This window comes from Leptodactylus fuscus, chromosome 10 (assembly GCF_031893055.1).
Source record: "Leptodactylus fuscus isolate aLepFus1 chromosome 10, aLepFus1.hap2, whole genome shotgun sequence".
Classification (NCBI taxonomy): Eukaryota; Metazoa; Chordata; class Amphibia; order Anura; family Leptodactylidae; genus Leptodactylus; species Leptodactylus fuscus.
This window is the reverse complement of record NC_134274.1, coordinates 41,609,687-41,631,487: the sequence shown is the minus strand read 5'-3', so window position 1 is coordinate 41,631,487 and position 21,801 is coordinate 41,609,687. Positions and strand designations below refer to the sequence as shown.

The window sequence follows — 21,801 nt, the reverse complement described above, 5'->3', positions numbered from 1 at the left end:
ATATCTGTAGCAGCCATGCTGTGACTAAGTCTTGTTGTTGTAAATTGCAGGGTGTCGCTGGAAACTCTGGTGCTTTCTGTAAACGTATAAGGTAGGGCTTTTTGGCTGGGAATCACCACATAGAGCTGTGAACAGAAAGCTGCCTCCATTGTTTGTCTTTGCACAGCAGAGGAGGCAATGGGCGGTCAGCAGTGATGTAACATACTATTAAATAGATATCCACAAGCGCAAAATAGGAAGTAGAATAGAAGTTGCCTAAGCTTTTTGGTTAATTTGTGGCCTGTGACTCAGATGTAATTGCTTAAAATAACTGCAATAAGACTGTATAGTGCATAGAACCAGTCCAGAATAATAAGTATCATGTGTTTAGCAGGACATTTTGTAGGAAGTTACTCAGCTCACACTAGCTCCCATTGCCTATAATGGTCAGGTTGTGGGCGGTTTTTCAAAGCGGCAAATGAAACCGCCATGGGTGTAGGACGATGCCACTCTGCCAATTTCAAGGAGACACTGCAATGGGATAGTAACGGGGCATTCACACAGAGTAATGCGGCGCTGATTCTGGCATAACTCATGGAAGAATCGGCGCTGCAAAACAGAATCCCATTGACGTCAATCGGTTCTGTTTAGCGCGTATAACACATTGAAATCAATGGGCTAAAAAGCCTCTCATTGATTTCAATGTGTTACACACGTTAAATGAAACCCATTGAAGTCAATGGGATTCTGTTTTGCAGCACTGATTCTGACACGAGTTTACGAGTAAAGCTGTTTTTGGGCAGCCGTACGTCCAGAATCTGAACGGCATGTAAGGGTTATAGACTGTCCAGTCAATGTGCTCAAAGCAGTTCTGACCCACGGAGAAAAGTGCTTTAATAAGAGACTGTATACAATTACAGAGATCGCACAATAAATACAGCGGAATGAGAATAATACATTGGGTTTGTTTTCGCTTTACAGCTATGATTTAATTTAAAAGAACAGAAATCTCAGCATTACAATACAGTGAATCATTAAATACAATGACATACAATTCTACATATTGTGTCATGACACGTCATGATAATCTTGTCTCCCGCTGCGGACCGCGAGGTCTTCTCATCCACTCGACAAATCCTACATTAGGACCTGCCAAGATCCAGTTGAGAGGTCCAACGCAAAGCTAAAGGTCCGGAAGGACTTGAGGTACAGTTCATTCTAAAGACTGTAGAGAGGTAAAGTGCTGTCCGCTTATAGTGAAACCCGCGTAGAAGACCCTTTAATGTGCTCCCAGTTGTTATATAAAGCGTAGATACTTGTAAGTGCTAAACCGGCAAGACCGCCACGAGCAATGCCACGTAATCCAGCTATGGAAACAAAAAAATTCGCAAATATTAGATGCAGAAGGAAACACGGCTCCTATTAAACAGTGTGGATAATAAAACCTACAATATTCCACCTTAAAGCTAAGGCCCCATATTGCAAATTTTGCTGCGGTTTTTTGAGCCAAAGCCACCCATAGTGTCACATTTATCCCCCTGTCCAGTGGCACAACATTATCCTAAAGAGGACCTTTCATGGTCCGGGGCACAGGCAGTTCTATATACTGCTGGAAAGCTGACAGTGCACTGAATTCAGCTCGCTGTCGGCTTTCCCGATCTGTGCCCCGGGTAAAGAGCTATCGGTCCCGGTACCGTAGCGCTTTACAGACAGAAGGGCGTTCCTGACAGTCTCTCAGGTACGTCCTTCTCCACAGCAGCGCCTATCACGCTGTACAGTGTGAGCGGGGAGGAACGCCCCCTCCCTCTGCTCACAGTGCTCATCAGGAGGGGAGTATTATCAGGAGGGGAGGGGGGTGTTCGTTCCCGCTCACACTGTACAGCGTGATAGGCGCTGCTGTGCAGAAGGACGTTCCTGACTGACTGCCAGGAACGCCCTTCTGACTGTGAAGATCTATGGTACCGGGACCGATAGCGCTTTACCCGGGGCACAGATCGGGAAAGCCGACAGTGCGCCGAATTCAGTGCACTGTCGACTTTCCAGCAGTATATAGAACTGCCTGTGCCCCAGACCATGAAAGTTCCTCTTTAATGGACACAACCCCTTTAGTGTTATAGACTATGCAGAATTCATAAAGTAATCTACACATTAATGCCCAATGAGTGACAGCTCAGCTGGATTCCTAGTTGGACACTAAAGCGACCCATCTGATCTCTCTCAGAGTGGAAAGCCCTGGACACCTGTGTGACCCTGAAATTTATGAATTTACATTGCAACAGACATTACCATCCCCCCCATATATGATTATTCTGCTCTCCCAGTTTTCTAAAAAGCAGTCAGTTCAGAGATGTCAAACTCCTGACAGATTCCCCTATGAGGGGTCAAGTTTATTCCAGCCCATGACCAAAGGGATAATAAAATCCTTGAAGGGTTGAAAGGTTTAGAAAAGTACCACACTTGTCCACAGATTTTAAGTGGTATTTCTGCTTAGCTAGGCTGTAACACTAGACACAATCCATGGACAGGCGACACCGATTCTGCACACAACAGCCAGGTTTTCCTAAGGGTGCATGCACACGATGTAACGTGGCACCGATTCTTGCATGATAATGTGTAAGGTTCAGTGCTGCAAAACAGAATGCCATTGACTTCAATGTGTTACGCGCGCTAAACGGAACCCATTGAAGTCAATGGGATTCTGTTTTGCAGCGCTGAACCTTACACGAGTTATTGTGCAGCAAGAGCCAAGCAGGGTTCATGTCAAACCACCACACCACAGACCATATCTACACCCTGCACAGCCTCATCAAGACGCACGTCCACAACACCAGAAGAGCCAAGATATTCGCCTGCTTTGTGGACTTTAAGAAGGCGTTTGATTCAGTATGGCACCCAGGCCTGCTCCTGAAACTCCTAGAGAGTGGAAGAACGTATGATGTCATTAAGAGCTCCTACACCGGAAACCAGTGCAGTGTGACGGTGAATAGGAAAAGGACAGCATACTTCCAACAGGCCCGAGGGGTCAGACAAGGCTGTAGCCTGAGCCCAACGCTCTTCAATATCTACAATGAACTGGCTACAGCCCTGGAGGCCTCACCAACCCCAGGCCTCGCCCTGAACGACCGGGAGGTGAAGTTCCTGCTATACGCCGACGACTTCCTACTCCTGTCCTTCACCGAGAAAGACCTCCAAGAAAGCCTGTCAGTGCTGGAAAAATTCAGCACCACATGGGCCCTACCCATCAACCAGAAGAAGACCAAAGTCATGGTATTTCAGAAGAAGGGCCACAATAAAGCCTCCACCACCCCACAATTCACACTGAATGGCTCCACACTGGAGAAAACCAACAGCTACACCTACCTGGGGCTGGAGCTCAGCCAATCAGGAAGCTTCAAAGCTGCAATAGAAACCCTGAAAGCAAAAGCCTGCAGAACCTTCTACGCCATCAGAAGACAACTGTACCACCTCAAACCACCAGTGAGGGTCTGACTGAAGATATTTGACGCAGTCATCTCCCCGATCCTTCTCTATGGCAGTGAGGTTTGGGGCCCAGCCACCTACCCAGACCAGTCAAAGTGGGATTCCAGCCCAACAGAGAACTTCCACCTGGAGTTCTGCAAATACCTGCTCCATATCCATCGCAACACCACCAACATAGCCTGCAGGGCAGAGCTAGGCAGACTCCCCCTATGGCTCACCATACAGAAGAGGGCGCTATCATTCTGGACTCACATACAGGGCAGCAGCCCTGGCTCTTACCACCACCAAGCCTGGCTGAGCCACAGAGCCCCGAGAAAAACTGATACCCCCCAACCAAGCATCAGCCATCTGCCAAGCCAAAACCCTCAACATGCCCTGAACAAGGCTCAAATAAAAGGAGTCATTGAGAGAGACAAAGAGCGGTACATCAAGGAATGGAGAAGCGCAATAAATAACTCCAAGAAACTCACCGTGTACCAGTCACTGCAAAGAGACTACACCATGGCCACCTACCTGGAGAGAATATGCCACCCTAAACACAGACCCTGAGCCGGTACAGACTGAGCGCCCACAACCTAGAGATAGAGACGGGGCGATACAGGCAGACGTACAAGCCACGGGAGAACAGACTGTGCCAGCACTGTGACCAGGGGGCCCTATAAGACAAGGCCCATTTCCTGCTACACTGCACCAAATACTCAGCTGTGAGGGCCGTCTACCACCAAAGACTCTCTGCCCACATCCCAGACTTCATGTCTGCAGACGAGAAGAGGAAACTCTACATCCTACTGGGAGAAGAAGAGGCCACTGTGGAGATCGCTGCCCAACATGTGTTCAGCTGTCACCAAACAAGAGGAAGTTGAGACTCCACGGACTGTTATACCCCACCCCACCTCCCCATATAGCGGTCACCAACTAAGAGGAAGATGAGACTCCACGGACTGCTATACCCCAAATCAGCCACCCCACCATACTCTCCACCTCGACTCCAACTCCCCCCCACCCCACCCACACACACACACACACTTTACTGGCTTTGGCAATGCCCAAATGTCCATTCGGATGTGCCAATAAAGCCCATTTGATTTGATTTGTGCCAGAATCAGCGACGCGTTACATCGTGTGCATGCACCCAAATACTGGAAAACCAAACTGTAAAGTCGGCGAATTTTGGATAGTAAAGGAATGTACAGAGAGTAACAACTTCTACATTAGTGCTGCAACTTAAGGAAACTCCCTGAATGCAACCTTATCACAAAGTAACACAGATCAATGCTTTGCTTCTTGCAGATAGTGCTGATCTGGCAGCTTTTTGCACTTTTAGCCCAGTTTTCTTATCTTGGCATGCAGTATACTGCGCTATCCGGGTGCATAAATATACACACACACACACACACACACACACACACACACACACACACACACACCTTACATTCTGCTGACTGGACATGTTTAGGAGACCCATACCAGTTTTATGTGTGCAAACACTACATCTAGCTAAGGTTATTTTAGCTATGCATACAATATCATCTTGAAGCCCATTGGTTATGATAATCACTTATTTCATGCATGCAACACTCATCATAACTCATTAACCCCTTTCCGACATCGGTTATTCTATTATGTCTGGTCTAAACAGGACGGGAGCCGAGTGGTTGCCGGGCCAGTCACCAGTGCTGTCACTCCATTCATACGTGTGGAGTTGCCTGACACGGCTATGTCCTAGACAGCACTACCTCAGTTTGAGACATAGTTTAAAGGGGGTTGGCCACTTTCAGACCAATATTGACAAACAAATGTACAATAAAAAGATATACAATTTTCCAATATACTTTCTGTATCAATTCCTCACGGTTTTCTAGATCTCTGCTCGCTGACATTCATTCTGTTACTTCTAGAGGATAAAAGTCTGACCATGGTCATGTGATTTACGGTCCATGGTCATGTGATGAGTATACAGGTGCACAGCTGATTACCAGGCAGAGGTCTGATTATTGTGCTGTGACTATAACGAGCGGCACCTGTGTGCTCATCACATGACCATGGACCGTAAATCACATGACCATGGTCAGAGTTTAATCCACTAGAAGTAACAGAATGAATGACAGCAAGCCGAAATCAAGAAAACCGCGAGGAATTGAAACAGAAAGTATATTGGAAAATTGTATATCTTTTTATTGTACATTTGTTTGTCAATATTGGTCTGAAAGTGGCCAACCCCTTTAATGTATTGGTAGTAGTTTGGTGCACCCACAACCCCCTGGTCCTGTGGTACAACTCTAGTCAGATTTATTTTTGCTTACGTAGCACCCCTGACACATTGTGGGATGTGGCTTTAATAAATCACTGGAAAAATCATCTGAAGGTTTTATACTGATTGGAAATGGATCACAGTTCACGGCAATGGAAAACCCATCAGCGTATCGCAAGTTGTTCATTTCGCACATAATATAATTAGAAGGGCCGGATCACACCTATTTATTGACTACAAGTAAATCTGTGATAGTAAGTACAAGTAAAGGGCTTGTGTTACTTTAACAACTACTTACTGTTCCTCATCCCTGACCTGCTTCTCCTCCATAACTGACGAAAAACTCTCCTCCCTTATCTCCAAATCCCACCTCACCTCCTGCGTGCTTGACCCGATCCAGTCACATTTCATCCCCAAACTCGCTGAAGTCATTACTCGAGCCCCAACCCATCTCTTCAATCTCTCCCTAACCAATGGATCCTTCCCCTCAGCCTTCAAACACGCCACTGTCACTCCTATACTTAAGAAACCGTCCCTCGACCCGTCCTCTCCTGCCAACTATCGTCCCATCTCACTGCTCCTGTACGCCTCAAAACTTCTTGAGCAGCATGTTCACTCTGAACTCTCCTCCTATTTCTCATCCAACCTGCTCTTTGACAGACTTCAGTCAGGCTTCAGACCCCGGCACTCCACTGAAACTGCCCTAACAAAAGTCACCAATGACCTGCTAACCGCCAAAGTCAAGCGCCATTACTCTGTCCTCCTCCTCCTTGACCTCTCCTCTGCCTTTGACACAGTCGACCACTCCCTCCTGTTAGAAATTCTCTCATCCCTTGGTATCTCAGACCTGACCCTTTCCTGGATCTCCTCATACCTCTCTGACCGCACATTCAGCGTCTCCCACTCGCACACCACCTCCTCACCACGCCCTCTCTCTGTAGGTGTCCCCCAGGGCTCCATCCTAGGACCCCCTCCTGTTCTCCATCTACACCCTTGGCCTGGGCCAACTCATAGAATCTCATGGCTTTCAGTACCATTGCTATGCCGACGACACCCAAATCTACATCTCTGGACCAGACATTACCTCCCTGCTGGCCAGAATTCCAGATTGTTTAGCGGCCGTAGCCTCCTTCCTCTCCTCCCGCTTTCTCAAACTCAACATGGAGAAAACAGAGTTTATCATCTTCAGCCCATCCTGTATGGCCCCACCACCTGACCCATCTATCAAAGTTAATGGAACCACAATTACCCCCGTCTCACAGGCCCGATGCCTTGGGGTAACCCTGGACTCTGACCTATCCTTCAAGCCACATATTCAAGCCCTCAACACCTCCTGCCGCCTCCAACTCAAGAACATCCACCGAATTCGCCCCTTCCTCACCCAGGAAACTACCAAGATGCTCGTCCAGGCCCTCATAATCTCCCGCCTAGACTACTGCAACACCCTTCTCCATGGACTCCCAGCTAACACCCTCACCCCCCTCCAGTCCACCCTAAACTGCGCTGCTCGCTTAATCCACCTCACCCCCCGATCTTCATCAGCTGCTCCCCTCTGCCAGTCCCTCCACTGGCTACCAATAGCCCAGCGAATTGAGTTCAAGCTACTAACACTAACATACAAAGCCATCCACACCCTGTCCCCTCCATATATCTCTGAACTAATCTCCCGCTACCTGCCCACACGTATCCTCAGATCCTCCAATGACCTCCTACTCCGCTCTGCACTAATCTGCTCCTCACACAACCGTCTCAAAGATTTCTCTCGTGCATCCCCCATACTCTGGAACTCCTTACCACGACACATAAGACTGACCCCCACAATCACAGGATTCAAGAAGGCCCTGAAGACTCACCTATTCAGGAAGGCCTACAACCTCCAATAACACTATCACCGCACTGCCATCTGTACAGTCTCCCCCTCTCTTCTGTCTCTATCCCCTTCCCTCATAGATTGTAAGCCCTCGCGGGCAGGGCCCTCTACACCAACGTGCCAGTCAGTCATTGTTAGTATTATATCTACCTGTATATTCTGTGTATTGTATGTAACCCCCAAATGTAAAGCACCATGGAATTAATGGTGCTATATAAATAAATAATAAAAAAAACAAAAAACAAAACAAAGGTGGACGTATAGATGAACTCTTAGGGTACGTTCACATGGGGGTTTCTGGTCCGGAACTTGAGGCGTAGGCCGTTTTAAGTTTCCGGACCAAAATACAGGTAGCTGCGACCCGATGCTGGTGCAGTCGCGCACTCTGCTCCGGATTAAGCCCACTGAATGGTCCTAGTCACGAGGAGGGAGTGTCTTCAGGTGGATGTCGTGAGGTGACTCGGCCTGAAGAATGAGCATGTCGCTTCTTTTTTCTGGGAACTGGAGCAAACGGCTCCCGGAAAACTGAACTGACCGGCTCCCATTGATTTCAATGGGAGCCATCTTTTTGGTCAAGAGTTGGAAGCAGATACGGCCTCAATATCCGGACCAAAATACCTTGTGTGAACTTACCTGTAGCAGCCAAATCCGGGGCAATCAGCTGATTATTGTGACAAGTCTCATATTATATTAATTATCAGAGATCCCCGAAGTGTCCGCTAGATATTTACAGAAACTACATCTTTCTCCCTGTGATATAGTGTTTCTTAATCTCACCAAGTTCCATTTCCTCTTCTTATAAGATAAAATGAAGAATGACTCGCTTGTCATTGTGTCTTCCCGCTGCAGGGTTCCAAGATCTTTGGGCCATTTATAAATGACTCAGACTGTGAGATATGGATTGTGTTTCCATAGACCACACACAAAGGGGGCAGGGGGCGTCCCAGAGAAGCACAGTGCTACCCGAGACCAATCTCACAGGTCACCCGTTGTGGCCTCTGCTCAATTCTTTACCAGCAGGGTAACAACTATTCTGGGCCGGGATATACTTGGGACAGCTGACGAGTAGTACTCGATCAAATACCTTCCTGTAAGCGGCCGAACACAAAGGGGTTAAAGGGATTCTACCATTAAACTACTTTTTTTTCTAATTACCACGTCGGAATAGCCTTAAGAAAGGCTATTCGTCTCCTACCTTTAGACGTGGTCTCCGCCGCGCCGTTCCGTAGAAATACTGGTTTTTACTGGTATGCAAATGAGCTCTCCGCAGCAATGAGGGCGGGCCCCAGCGCTGAAAGGCCGATGAGCGCATCCCCATTGCTGCCAGAGAGCTCTTTCCTGCGCCGCCTCCTTCTTCTGCAGCAAATCTGCCTCTTCTGGCTTCTCTTGCTCTTGTAGTTCGATACAGGAGGATAGAGTGGCCACCCCAAAATGGCCACCGGCCAGCTCCTGTATTGAACTGCAAGAGCGGCTACCCAAAAATGGCCGACGGCCATTTTTGGGTAGCCGCTCTTGCAGTTCAATACAGGAGCCGGCCGGCGGTCATTTTGGGGTAGCCGCTCTTGCAGTTCAATACAGGAGCTGGCCGGCGGCCATTTTTGGGTGGCCTCTCTATGCTCCTGTATAGAACTACAAGAGCAAGAGAAGCCAGAAGAGGCGGAGTTTCTGCAGAACAAGGAGGCGGCGCAGGAAAGAGCTCTGGGCAGCAAGGGGGACGCGCTCATCGGTGTTTCAGCACTGGGGGCCGCTTTGCTGCGGAGAGCTCATTTGCACACCGGTTAAAACCAGTATTTCTACGGAACGGCGCGGCGGAGACCACGTCTAAGTGTAGGAGACGAATAGCCTTTCTTAAGGCTATTCCGACGTGTTCATTAGAGAAAAAAGGTAGTTTAATGGTAGAATCCCTTTAAATGCTTCGAATATTGATGCACTTAACCCCTTCGTGTTCAGCCGCTTACACGGATACCTATGAAGGGGAGGTATTCAATAGAATACTACTCGCTCATCTCTACTGACTACCACTAGGGAATAATACAGGGTGAAGTTCACATGCTACAAACTCACAGCTCATAAGTTTCAAAAACCTTGGAAGAGGCCATGGACGGGGAATAACCACCACACGTCTGTCCCCAGCGCTCAGCTATCCACTGCCATTGTCTAGTCAAAGTCGTGCGCTGCACGTGACCGCTGAGGTCAATCAATAGCCACATGAAAAGAACTGGTGACGTCACTCGCACAAGTCACCGGTTTCTTTCATGTCCAGTGTAGGACTTACCCCGGCACAAGCACTGTATTTGCATTGTGAAGGCTAGACTGGTGTATGAGCGTGCACGCAGGGCCGGCGGCATCTCGCCGCTTGGCTTTGCATATGTGACCCCGCCCATCAATGACGAAAGAAAGCCGGAAGACAGAAGATTTCAGAGAAACGAAGACGGGTGAGTATGCGACGTGGGACAACCCCTTTAAAATATGTAAGAAACACATGAATGTTCCTGGTCCTACCCAACAAGAGATGATCTTTGAATCCCGAATACGAGCTCCACCCTAGTATCTCAGCATTTCCTCATTTATGCTTCAATAACTAGACAAACCCCTTAGGGCTAGTTCACACGGGGACATGGAGGAGGATTTTGACAGCAGATTCCACGTCATAATCCTCCTCCATACAATGTTAGTCTATGTAGACTGCAAGCTTTTTTTTTTCTTCTGCCGGTAGAGAAAAATAAGCGACATGACCTTTCTTCAGGCATTTTTCTGCCTGAAGAAAGCAACAGAAGTGAATGGGAGGCTATAACCGCAAGTTTTTTTCCACGCGTTTTTTGCAAAAAAATAAGCAGCGATTTTTTTTTTCCCCAAAAAACCGTGCGGGAAAAAAACGCGATGCAGTTTTTTCAGCCCATTCACTTTACAGGAGGGGAAAACAGCCTGGATTTTTTTTAAAGCTGTTTTTACAAAAAAAAAAAAAAGCTAAAAAAAAAAAGCTTCCTGGTTAGGAAGCTTTTTATTCCGGTGCCAAAATAAGCCACACGTTATTTACGTGTGAACTAAACCTTAAAAACACGAAGAATAATCACCTGTGGATTTGTACAACATCCCTGTCATTGTACCCGCCGCTACAGTATTGAGGTCATCTTCTGCTCCTCTCGACTTTTCAATGATCACGCCAAAGGCACTGTAGAGTAATGCTGGAAGATGGAGGAAAAAAAAAAAGCTTAAAAGGTTGCCTGAGATATTAGTATATAAGTATATATTTTAAATTTAATGGGATCCTATCATTAAAACTCAATTTTTTTTGTCCCTAACATATTTAACACTTAAGAAAGGCTATTCTTCTCCTACCTTTAGATGTCTTCTCCGCGCCGGCGTTCCGTAGAAATCCTGTTTCGTCAATATGCAAATCAGTTCTCTCTGGGGGCGTCCCCAATGCTGCAAGAGAACTCTCCAGCGCCACCTCCATCTTCTTCAGGAACAGCCTTCTCTTTGCGTCTTTTCTGGCAGTGGCTTCAAACTACTAGGCCTCAGCCTACTGCAAAGCTGACTGCGCATGCCCGCCGGCCACAAGTAAATGGCAGCTTACACAGTATTATAAACGGCCATTTTCTTGTGGACGGCGGGCATGCACAGTCAGCTGCCCGAGGTCTAGAAATTTGAAGCCACTGCCGGAAGAAAACATGAAGAGAGCCAAATCCTGAAGAAGGTGGAGGTGGCGCTTGAGAGTTATCTCGCAGCATTGGGGACGCCCCTAGTGCTGTTTGAGCGCTGGGGCCCGCCCCCAGTGCTGCGAGAGAACTCATTTGCATATGGAAGAAAACTGGGATTTCTACGGAACGGCGGAATGGAGAAGACATCTAAAGGTAGGAGAAGAATAGCCTTTTTTAAAGCTATTCCTACAAGTTAGGGACAAAAAAAAATTTTGTTTTAATGATGGGATCCCTTTAACTGCTCCTATGCCATAAATGTCCGGTTAGAGTACCCCTTTACAGTCCTCCAATCTAGACGTGAACTTTAAAACATGGACACAAAAACAAGGGAAAGCAATGTAGTACGTGTGTCATAATGTCCTTCTAAAGCAAATACAGCTGGAGGAGTCACCCGGTCATTGAGATTTTACTAGAATATTTCATCCACAAAAACAGGAGACGAGTAAATACAACTCAGTGTTACATTGATAAGAAAGGACAGTACGTTGCGTCTTGTATGCTTCCATACTAGCACTTACAGATAAGTGGTAAGCGCACTCTCGAGGAAGCACCGCACTGCCTTATGCCAAAACCACGTGTCACCAAAACAGTGGCCATGGTTTACAGCATGGGGCGGCAGCGCATTCATCTCCCAGCAGTGTAACACGGTCACAGTCACGCCAGAACCGGACAGCTGACTACCGCTGGGTGTCATACAGGATCACGGCACTTACCTAAAGATCCCAGTGTGTTGGCCCACATTGCACCCTGCCTTGTGACCATGTTCAGGATCCTAGGCGAGAAAAGCAAACAAAAAAACACATTATGTTACGGTACTGTTGTCCTTTGTTAAAGGTCAATGCTGGATATGAGGGCGATCAGTGACTGGAGTAATCTGATCGATCTGATCGGCCATGGTTTGCTTCAGCAGCTTCAGACTGGTTATGGATCTTTATAGGAGAGATTCCTGGGTATACCAAGAGATGATGTATGTTTCCAGACTAGCACCAAACTCACAGATTACAGTTTGGCGCACTCTCAAGGAAACACAACATTGCCTGATACTAATGTCACAGGTCACCAGAACGGTGACTGTGACATCCAGTATGAGATGGCAGCGCCTTGTTCTCCCAGCAGTGTAACACTATCATAGGCATAGTATAGCGCTAGACAGCTGACTACCGCTGGGAACCAATATCAGCAGAAATGATATGTGTGTGCTTTGTAGTTCTTTCCTGCTCTTTTGGTTTGTCACCCTTTATTATGACCATATTCCTATGTTTATGGCCTTATTTAGGGTTCCTGTTCATGCACACATCCCTTGAACAAGGTGCGATTTCCTTGGTCCTTTAATGTTAATGCTTTTGTATCTTGGTCCTTTGATCTTAGTTCTGTTTGTCCAGCTGTCTGTGCTGGGAGGCAGATTAGGGCAGTTTTTTGGAAAGAAATTTTGAGGTGAAAGACCACCTCCAAAATCTACGGTGTGATCATATCCTATGGCATAACATAATAACAGACATGCGAGTCAGGTTATCATTGATAACACTGAGCTTTAGTATTACTTAAATATAACTTGACTTTGGAAGTGCAACCAGGGAGAAGCTATGAATATATTATGTAAATGGGCGCTTGTGAAGGATCCCAAACCTTTACTGAAGGACAAGTGTTCTCTGAGAAAAGGTGCGTATACTGCCACCTGCTGGTTGTCACTGCATTTACAGAATAACTGCTTATAAGACAGTGGACATTTCCTAGGGATTTGTAAAATTTTGGTGGAAGTTGGGAAACCCTATTAGGCCTAGTTCACACGGGGAAAGGGGGCGTATTTTGGCCCCGATTTTCACGCAGGAAGCAGTGTCAGAATAGGACCAAAATACGCCTGTAGAGATGAGCTAGTAGTATTCGATAGAATACTACGGTATTCGAAATACTCGTACTCGTTTGAATACTACTCGCTATTCGCAGTAAATATTCAATTCAGAATCAGCATTGATTGGCTGAATACTATACAGTGTACAGCATTCGGCCAATCAATGCTGGTTCTGCTGGAGGCTCAGACTGCTGTGGTCCGATCTTAGACTCCGCCTCCTCACAGACGCGCCTCTGGCAGAATCAGCATTGATTGGCTGAACGCTGTACACTGGCCAATCAACGCTGGTCAATGCATTCCTATGAGAAAAAGTCAGCTCCCTTGTAACAGCAAGCTGCCAGCTCTCCCAGCTAGCAAGGACAAGCCTGTATAGCATTGGGGCAATCAATGCTGGTTCTGCAGGACGAGTAAGGGCCGGTTCACATTATCGCTTGCCTCCCATCCGTAAGGAGTCCACAGGAGGACCCCCCCTCCCAACGGAATATCAGCGCAACTGCAAGCGCTGTGCAGTTAAAGCGCACGGACCCGTTATAGTCTATGGGGTCCGTGCGCTTTAACTGCACAGCACTCCTCCTAAACACTCTCCTCCTGCTATTCGTGGACTTGGTGACTCTCCTTTACTCAAATAGTGGTTTCCCCTGAAACTAGCATTTTTCCCCATAGACTGTAATGGGATTCGATATTCAATCGAGTAGTCGAATATCGAGGCTCTACTCGAAACGAATATCGAATCTCGAATATTTCACTACTCGCTCATCTCTATAAGCCTGCCACGACTTCAGACAGTCACGGCACTCTGGTCCAGAGTACATGTAGAATTTAGCTGTCCACTTAAAAAAATCAGACATCTTTGTAAACGGGCACTAAAGGACACTACATAATAGTACATATGTAATTTTGATGTAACTTTCTATGCAGTATGTATTACGCATTTTGAGGTATAATAACCTGGCTTGCAGAGACCCCAGACCTGCTTTGAAACCTTCTCAGCCATTTGTTCGAGTAAGAAAACGTAGAATTAGTTTGAGCAAATCAAAACCCTAACAGCACCAACGTCAATGATACAAGTGTTACTTACTGAACATTCTTGGGTTTGGACCACACCATGTTCTGCGTTTCCTTAAGACCAAGTCGGAGGCCATTAACTGCACCAAATGCTGCTCCTGGAAGACACAAGTTATCCTTATAAGACGACATCCCCTGGCTAAGAGCTCCATATAACTACTTATCTATATAAAAGACATCCTGCCACATGGCTCAGGAAGAAGCTGTGTAATTCCAGACTAGCACCAAACAGCAGGACCTGTGCGGCGCACTCTCAAGGAATCACAACACTACTAAATGCCGGCATAACAAGAGTCACCAGAACGGTAACAATTGCCGCCAGCAGAGGGCAGTAGTGACTTCATCTGCCAGCAGTGTAACACGGTCACAGGCATGGAAAGCGCTGGACAGCTGACTACTGCTGGATAGTGACTTCAGGTAAGCTCTTGTGACATCACAAGGGCGGTGCGTGTGTGTGTGTGTGTGTGTGGGGGTTAAACTAGTAATTTACTGTAAAATTTTAAGGGTGTTTCAGTCAGGCGACATCAAAGCCCAACCACGGGTTTTGTCCAGGTATACATCCCTTACAGATAAGAATGACCCCATGCAGACGCCATTAATAATGCATGACAGAAAGCGGTATAAATGTTTAAGAAAATTTATTTCCACAATTTTGTTTAATTTTTTTTGATTATTTTTTCAGAATTAAGGAGGATATTTCTACCTGCAGAAATACAAACCTGTCATACAGCAGCCTCCAATAGTGAAGAAAGCCAGCTCAAATCTGCCACGAGTCTTATTAGCACCAGTTGGTAAAATAAATTCATCTGTATCCTACAGGGCAACAGAGAGGACAATGTCAAGTGCGTTTGCTTCTTAAGACTCTTCAAATCCTGCTCAATGTCATACTAAATCATTGCTTTGCAAGCAGACACGGGGCTCAGGACCCTGCCGGAGGCCGCAGGAATTCAGCAGAAACGGTTGTGGCAATGCCAGCCGCACATCAGTGCAGTCCATGTCTAGCAAGGCTGAAGAATATGTGAGGACATTATCAAGGATCGAATGATTCAAAGCCCTAATCTGGACTCAGGGGCATCATAGATTGGTATTGGAGGCTCTTATCTCCTCTCTGTTGTAGGGGTGCGTGGAAGAAGTGAAACTGGGGAGTCATTGGCTTCAAGTTTAGAAGATTTATTTGGCAAGAAGTGGAGAGACTGTGCCTACCAAGAAAGGAAGCATTGATAACAGTGATACTATATTTATTTTTTTATCTGTAGATTGTGAGCCCCATATAGGGATCACAATATACATTTATTTTCCTATCAGTATGGCTTTGTAGTATGGGAGGAAATCCACGCAAACATTGGGAGAACATACAAACTCCTTGCAAATGTTGTTCCTGGCGGGATTCGAACCCAGGACTCCAGTGCTGAAAGGCTGCAGTGCTAACCACTGAGCCACTGTGTTGCCTGTGATGCTATATTTATTGGCACCACTAGGGTGACATGATGTGCCGCACTGTGATGGTTAGCGCTTCTACCAAGTAGAGCAAAGCAATTTTGTCAAAAAATAAAAAAAATTCGATTTAGAAAATTATTGGCAATTTTTAAATTTTAATCTGATTCCCTTATTTTTGTTTATTAAAAAAATAAAAAAAAATAACCCTAATGTTCAGTGACCTGGCACTGTAGGAACCAGCCAACTATTGACCGCAGTGAAGAACTGTTGATCATAGCTGGTAGTTTGAGAGGAACACCAACATAGAACATATAGCTGGAGGGAGCGTGTCGCAACATAAAACGGTTGTGCCATTACAGACACTTATCCTTTATCCAGAGGACAAGGGAGAAGTGCCCTTAAAGGGGTATTCCCATGTAGATAACCATTTTTAAATTTGTAGATAACTAGCATCTGCCCGCGACTTCGTCTGCGGGTTGGTGTGGGCGCTGAGTTGCTTTTATTTAGCCAAGTCGTGTTTGTTAGGATCCGGCGTGCGGCCCCACAGCCCTCCTTGTGCGCCCCCGCCTCCCTTGCTTCTCGCCTGGCCTCGCTACCTACCGCCTGCTCCTGGCTTCCCCCTCGCACCTGCCCCCTTCCTCCACCGCGCCCATGCCCCTGCTCCCCCTGGCGCTCCCCGCCCCCCTTCCCACGGACCCTCTCCTCCCACACCCCCTTCCTCCCAGGTGCCCCTATCCCGCAGCTCCCAGCCCTCCCCCCCACCCACAAACTCCCCTGCCTTGTGGCTCCACAACTCACGCGGCATTGGTTGCTGAGCTGAAGCAGCCGGCGTACTTACACAACCTCCGGACACGGCACAGGGAGAACAGTGCAGTCTCCTGGCGTGCGCACACCACCGGCACAGGCGATGACACTCTAGCAACCCCACAGCACGGGCGCTTTGTCGGGACGCTCCAGAGGTGTGAGAGACGCCATGTTTTTCGGGCTGCAGGCCAGGTGATAGCTCCGCCCACACAGTCACGGCAGCCAACCGGGGAGCAGTTCAAGAGCCTGGGATAACGTCATCTCAGGTCCTTGAGCGTATCCCCAAGTGAACATCGGCGATAGTGGCGGGGGAAGTCCGGTGGTCGACGGGGATGGTAAGTAAGGTATTTAAACATTTTAGCAAATATAAGTAATTAAATTAAATTAGACATTTTTTCAGCTCCCTGGTGGTTTTGAATCAGTGAATAGTTAAACAGAACAAACCCCGCGGCTATGTCATCGCCTCAGCTCGCAGCTCCTGACGCAGGGGCCACATTTAAAGCCAGGCTTCCACCTCACTATTACAGCAGATATTAGGAAAACGGAATTAGACATTTTTTGTTAAAGAACAGAATTGTCTGAGACAACCTAAGTGAATTCATCTAACTAATTAAATTAATCACCCAGCTGTAGCAGTATGGCATTTTCTGACAGACACTGGCATTCAGCACTGCAGTGTAGTATTTGGTGTAGTTATGGCATTTTGTGTGCTGTACTATGGCCCCCAGTTTAACCTAATGGCCATTGGTCAGGTTGACAGATTTTTTTTAAATGTAGATTATGAGCCCCATATAGGGATCACAATGTACATTTTTTCCTATCAGTATGTCTTTGTAGAATGAGAGGAAATCCACGCAAACACGGGGAGAACATACAAACTCCTTGCAGATGTTGTTCCTGGCGGGATTCAAACCCAGGACTCCAGCACTGCAAGGCTGCAGTGCTAACCACTGTGTTGCCCCGAGGGGTTGACAGATCCTGTAAACAGTATTCTGAGTATGACAACAAACCAGCTAAATTTAAGTACGGACAGCTTACCTGTACTAAATACCTCGGATCCACATTTAGGTATGGTGACAGTGGGCTCATCCCAGTTACTGAAACCAAAAGGAAAAATAAGACACCTTTAGTTCTACAAGTAATTTCTACACAGCGACTTACAGCGCTACATCTTAGAGGGAGTTTTCTGAAAGTAAACACTGAGAACTAATCCTTAGGATAGATCCTCAATATCTGATGATGAAGGGTCCAATGCATGAGACCCCCACGGACCGAATGCTTGGAATAGCAAGAATGTTCTGGGGCAGGGTGGAAATACTAAGCACAAACCTTAAGCAACACATGAGACATCAGTCCCCCAGTCCCAGATGTCAGACTTCTCCTAAGGGTAGGTCACCAATATTACAGTCCCAGAGAACTCCTTCAGGCTGAGGCCCCACGTTGCGGAAACGCAGCTTTTTTTGTTGCGGTTTTTTGAGCCAAAGCCAAGAATGGCTACAAAAGGAAGGGGGGATGTATAGGAGGTTCTTATACTTCTACCCTCTGCTCAATCCACTCCTGGCTTTGGCTGAAAAAACTGCAACAAAAAAGCTGCATTTCTGCAACGTGGGGCTTTAGCCTTAAGCTGCCCATGATATGTGGTAATACCCAAACATGTACTACAATTTTTTTTACTTCTACATTGCTAATCTATTTCCTGCCTCTCTATTCCAATTAGGTCTCAGTCTAAATACAGAAACATTTTACACACATGGGAGACGTCTGACTGTGCTGGAGAATTACCCCATTACTATAAGGCCAGGGCTGCACTGCAGCTTTATATACAACCTTGTGGTCACAGAGGTCACTGTAAACCTGTGCATGACCTATTGAGAAGGTAGATCATCAATATCAGGTCATTGGGGTCCTACGTATCTGCTATTAGACAGTATGGAGTAGGAAGCAGACAGCGCTGTTCTCTGTGGAGTGACCAAATCATATTACTGCAGGTTAGTGCCCATTCACTAGACTGAGAGCTAAGGTGTAGTAGTAATGTGGTCTGAGCAATACACAGAACAGAGCTGTCTGCCGCCTGCTCTATTCTCTGTATGTTAAAGGGGCTCTATCATTAGATTTTAGGGTTTTGAGATAAAGATATGCCTGAGAAGCCATTAAAAAGGCGATTCAGGTGCTGGAAGTCGTTTTTTAAAAGACCCCCCCCCCCCCCGTTTTTGTTAATTACCTGGATATGCAAATCAATCTCTCAGTGCACCCCCCCCCCTCCCCCCCGATGTTTTCTTGCTTGTGCTGCAAATCTCCTCCTCCTTCACCGCATCCAGCGTAGTCCTTCCCGGCGGATTCTATCAAAATTTCACGCGTGTGCAGTAGCGCTCCCTCCGAAGCGCTTCAGCGCATTCTCCAGCGCCATTTTCCCGTAGAGAACACTGCGAAATTTCAATAGAAACCTCCAGGAAGGACAACGCTGGAGGCGGTGAATAAGAAGAAGGAGGAGGAGTTTTGCAGCACAAGCAAGAGGGTGCACGGAACGCCCACTGTGCATGGAGAGACTGATTTGCATATCCATTTCAAAGGTAATTAAAAACAGGAGGGAGGGATTGTTTTTAAACACGATTAGCAGCACCTGAATAGCCTTTTTAATGGATATTCAGGCATATCTTTATCTCAAAACCCTAAAATCTAATGATAGAGCCCCTTTAACTGCTGGGAATAGATGACCAGTGGGGGGGGGGGGGGGCCTAATCCTGGACCCCCACCGACCTGATATCAGTGACCTCTCCTTGTGTCCTCGTCCTTACTGTACAGCAGTCACACTGCTTTCCCAGCATTTTCATGAAATCTACACTGGAGTCTCTTGATGGAAATCCCAAAACAGATACGAATATTAATAAGCCAAAAAATGACTAAGAAAATGTCCCAGGTTTGGTGCTTAAAGGGGTATTCCCATGTACATAATTATTTTTAAATTTGAAGATAATTAAAAAAGTTAAACATTTTTGCAAATATAAGTACCGTATTTTTCGGACTATAAGACGCACTTTTTTCCCAAAAAATTTGGGGGGAAAAGAAGGGTGCGTCTTATAGTCTGAATGTGGTGCCTGGCACCCGCCGTAATAGAGAGGCGGAAGCCGGCAAGGGATAGACGCCGGCACAGGTGCCGGGGCCTGAGACATCGCTGTGCTCCTCTGCCCTGCATGAAGCCAGCAGCGGGAGGAGTGATGCTATTCCGCTCCTCCGTCCCCCCGCCGCTGGCTTCATGCAGGAAAGGGCAGCGATGTCTCAGGCCCTGGCGTCTATCCCTCCCCGGCATCCGCCTCTCTAGTACAGCGGATGCCGGGTCAGTATCGGTGGCCTCTTCTCCCCCGGGGCCGGTCCCCACCGGCCACGTACCTGTAAAGTTGCAGGCCGGCTCCTGCGCGGCGATATCGCAGGAGCCAACCTGTTCGGGTGACAGCCGGGAGCCTAATGAGGCTCCCAGGCCTGTCACTGCTGTATTAGTATTGCAGCTGGTCTCTATGACCAGCCGTAATACTAATACACAGAATGTCCCATAGATGGCAATACAGTTGTATTGCCGTCTATGGGACTTGCAATCAAGCGACCGCAGGTTCAAGCCCCCGGGGGGGAATAAAATAGTAAAAAAAAAAAAAAAAGCTTTAAAAATATATAATAAATAAAAGTTCTAAATCACCTCCTGTCCCTAGAATATATATATAAAAGTAGAAAATCATATATAATAAACCACCGGGTTTTTTTTCAATACAAGGTGATCTAAGCAATAGATATTCCCCAAAATGGTATAACTAAAAAGTACATCTGGCCCCGCAAAAAAAAACACTCTATGCATCCCCGTACAGCTGCAGGGTCACCTGTCAATGTGGCCTTGCAGCTGTTGCAAAACTATAACTCCCATATATTAAATATTTTACCAGTTTTTGCTTCAAAATTTTTTTTCCCTATTTTCCTCCTCTAAAACCTAGGTGCGTCTTATAGTCCGAAAAATATGGTAATTAAACATTTTGTAGAGTTTTAAAGATTTTCTCTATCTTGTGGTCACAGTCTGTTGTCCTGATCGGTTGCCAGTGGATACGACCATGAATGCAGGAACTTTCTAAGGTCAGAAAATCAGCCATGATTTCTTTATTGTGGCCGGGATATCTTCTGATACATGTAGTGTCCCTGCCTGATAACCCGGCTACAATAAGAAAATCATAGCTGGTTCCTGACAAGTCCCAGACCAGAGAAAGTTTCTGCATTAGTGGTCGTATCCATCGGCAACCGATAAAGATAATACACTGTCACCACTAAGAAAGTTACAGAAAATCTTTAAAACTTTGCAGAATTTTTAATTACTTATACTTGCAAAAATGTTTAAACTTTTAATTATCTACAAATACAGATGTGATTATGTACATGGGATTACGCCTTTAAGGCCCTGCTGTAGGTAACTCCCCATTGTAAGGGTGAACACCCAATAATACAGGCAGTGGGATGGCTCCAGGTTATGCCGAGGACCCCCCGAGATCCTGCCCGCTGAAGGCCACATGTGATGGGCACACACGCCCGTCCTTCTACCATCCCCCCATACTTACACGGCACACCGGCCAGATCTGACTGAGAGTACCCGGGAGACCCTCCAAAGAGGCTCCCGAGTCCCCCCCGGCCGCCGGGGTGGTTGTTGGTGTCCATCTTCCTACGAGCTCAACCTCGTGCCTCGCTATCCCCTCTCTGACCTCTCCGGAGCGGCCGTAAAAGAGAACGCTTCCTGTGTCACCGCCCTCTCTTCTTGCACTTCCTGTGTTGGGACAGATTCCGCGCTTTACGGCTCCTGTCCCTAGCTGATTCCTTTCCTCCTCGGTTGTTTCTTCCGGGTCTCAGCACTGACAGCCAATACTTCCAAAGCGCTGACTGCGCATGCGTAGCTTAGATACTGAGACTGCGCGGAGGGTTAGGGGGCATCGCTAAAGTTCAAGATTGTCAGGAAGCGCAGAAAAAAAGCCTCCTGATTGTTTGTGTTTAGGGGAGTAAGTAACGGCTCAGGATGAGCAGACACTCCCCGGCGGTGTATGCGGAGCAATGAGTGCGGGCTCTAGCGTGGACACAGCGGATGAGCCCTGCAGCAAGAGGAGCCGGACCGGAGGACCAGAGAGAGTTACCGAAGGCTCTGAGACACAGTGGGGTTCCCCGGGGAGCCGGGGCCCCAGCACCACCGTGGGGAACAAAGGTGAAGCCTTGTCACCATTCCTATTATCACTGCTGTTATGTGTATGCCTCACAGGAGCTGCCCAGCCTGAGGGGTGTCAGCCATCACCGGCATCCTGGGAGCACAGGGTCAGCTGGAGCTAATGGTTCATTATTACTATGGGAT

General features: G+C 47.1%; 2 protein-coding genes and 3 non-coding genes across 5 annotated transcripts in view; 1 reads left to right on the top strand and 4 right to left on the bottom strand.

Moving 5' to 3' along the window:
* Positions 1-942: 942 nt before the first annotated feature.
* TIMM23B (translocase of inner mitochondrial membrane 23 homolog B) lies at positions 943-21,211 on the bottom strand. Its single transcript, XM_075257850.1, has 7 exons — positions 21,026-21,211; positions 17,475-17,533; positions 14,915-15,008; positions 14,209-14,293; positions 11,995-12,053; positions 10,655-10,765; positions 943-1,346 (listed from the first exon to the last, which is right to left on the bottom strand). Exons 1-7 carry the CDS (start codon positions 21,120-21,122, stop codon positions 1,231-1,233), a joined length of 621 nt encoding a protein of 206 aa, XP_075113951.1. The 5' UTR covers positions 21,123-21,211; the 3' UTR covers positions 943-1,230.
* On the bottom strand, positions 11,773-11,969 carry LOC142183628 (small nucleolar RNA SNORA74). The gene has a single exon (XR_012711789.1). It is a non-coding gene; the product is annotated as a small nucleolar RNA SNORA74 (small nucleolar RNA).
* On the bottom strand, positions 12,246-12,449 carry LOC142183627 (small nucleolar RNA SNORA74). The gene has a single exon (XR_012711788.1). It is a non-coding gene; the product is annotated as a small nucleolar RNA SNORA74 (small nucleolar RNA).
* On the bottom strand, positions 14,398-14,600 carry LOC142183629 (small nucleolar RNA SNORA74). The gene has a single exon (XR_012711790.1). It is a non-coding gene; the product is annotated as a small nucleolar RNA SNORA74 (small nucleolar RNA).
* Positions 21,212-21,290: 79 nt separating the features above from the next.
* The window catches only part of PARG (poly(ADP-ribose) glycohydrolase), a 67,995-nt gene continuing 67,484 nt past the window's right edge, over positions 21,291-21,801 (top strand). Inside the window, exon 1 of the mRNA XM_075257839.1 lies at positions 21,291-21,657. Coding sequence (XP_075113940.1) covers positions 21,510-21,657 — 148 coding nt within the window. The 5' untranslated portion in view covers positions 21,291-21,509. The remainder of the gene's footprint in view (positions 21,658-21,801) is intronic.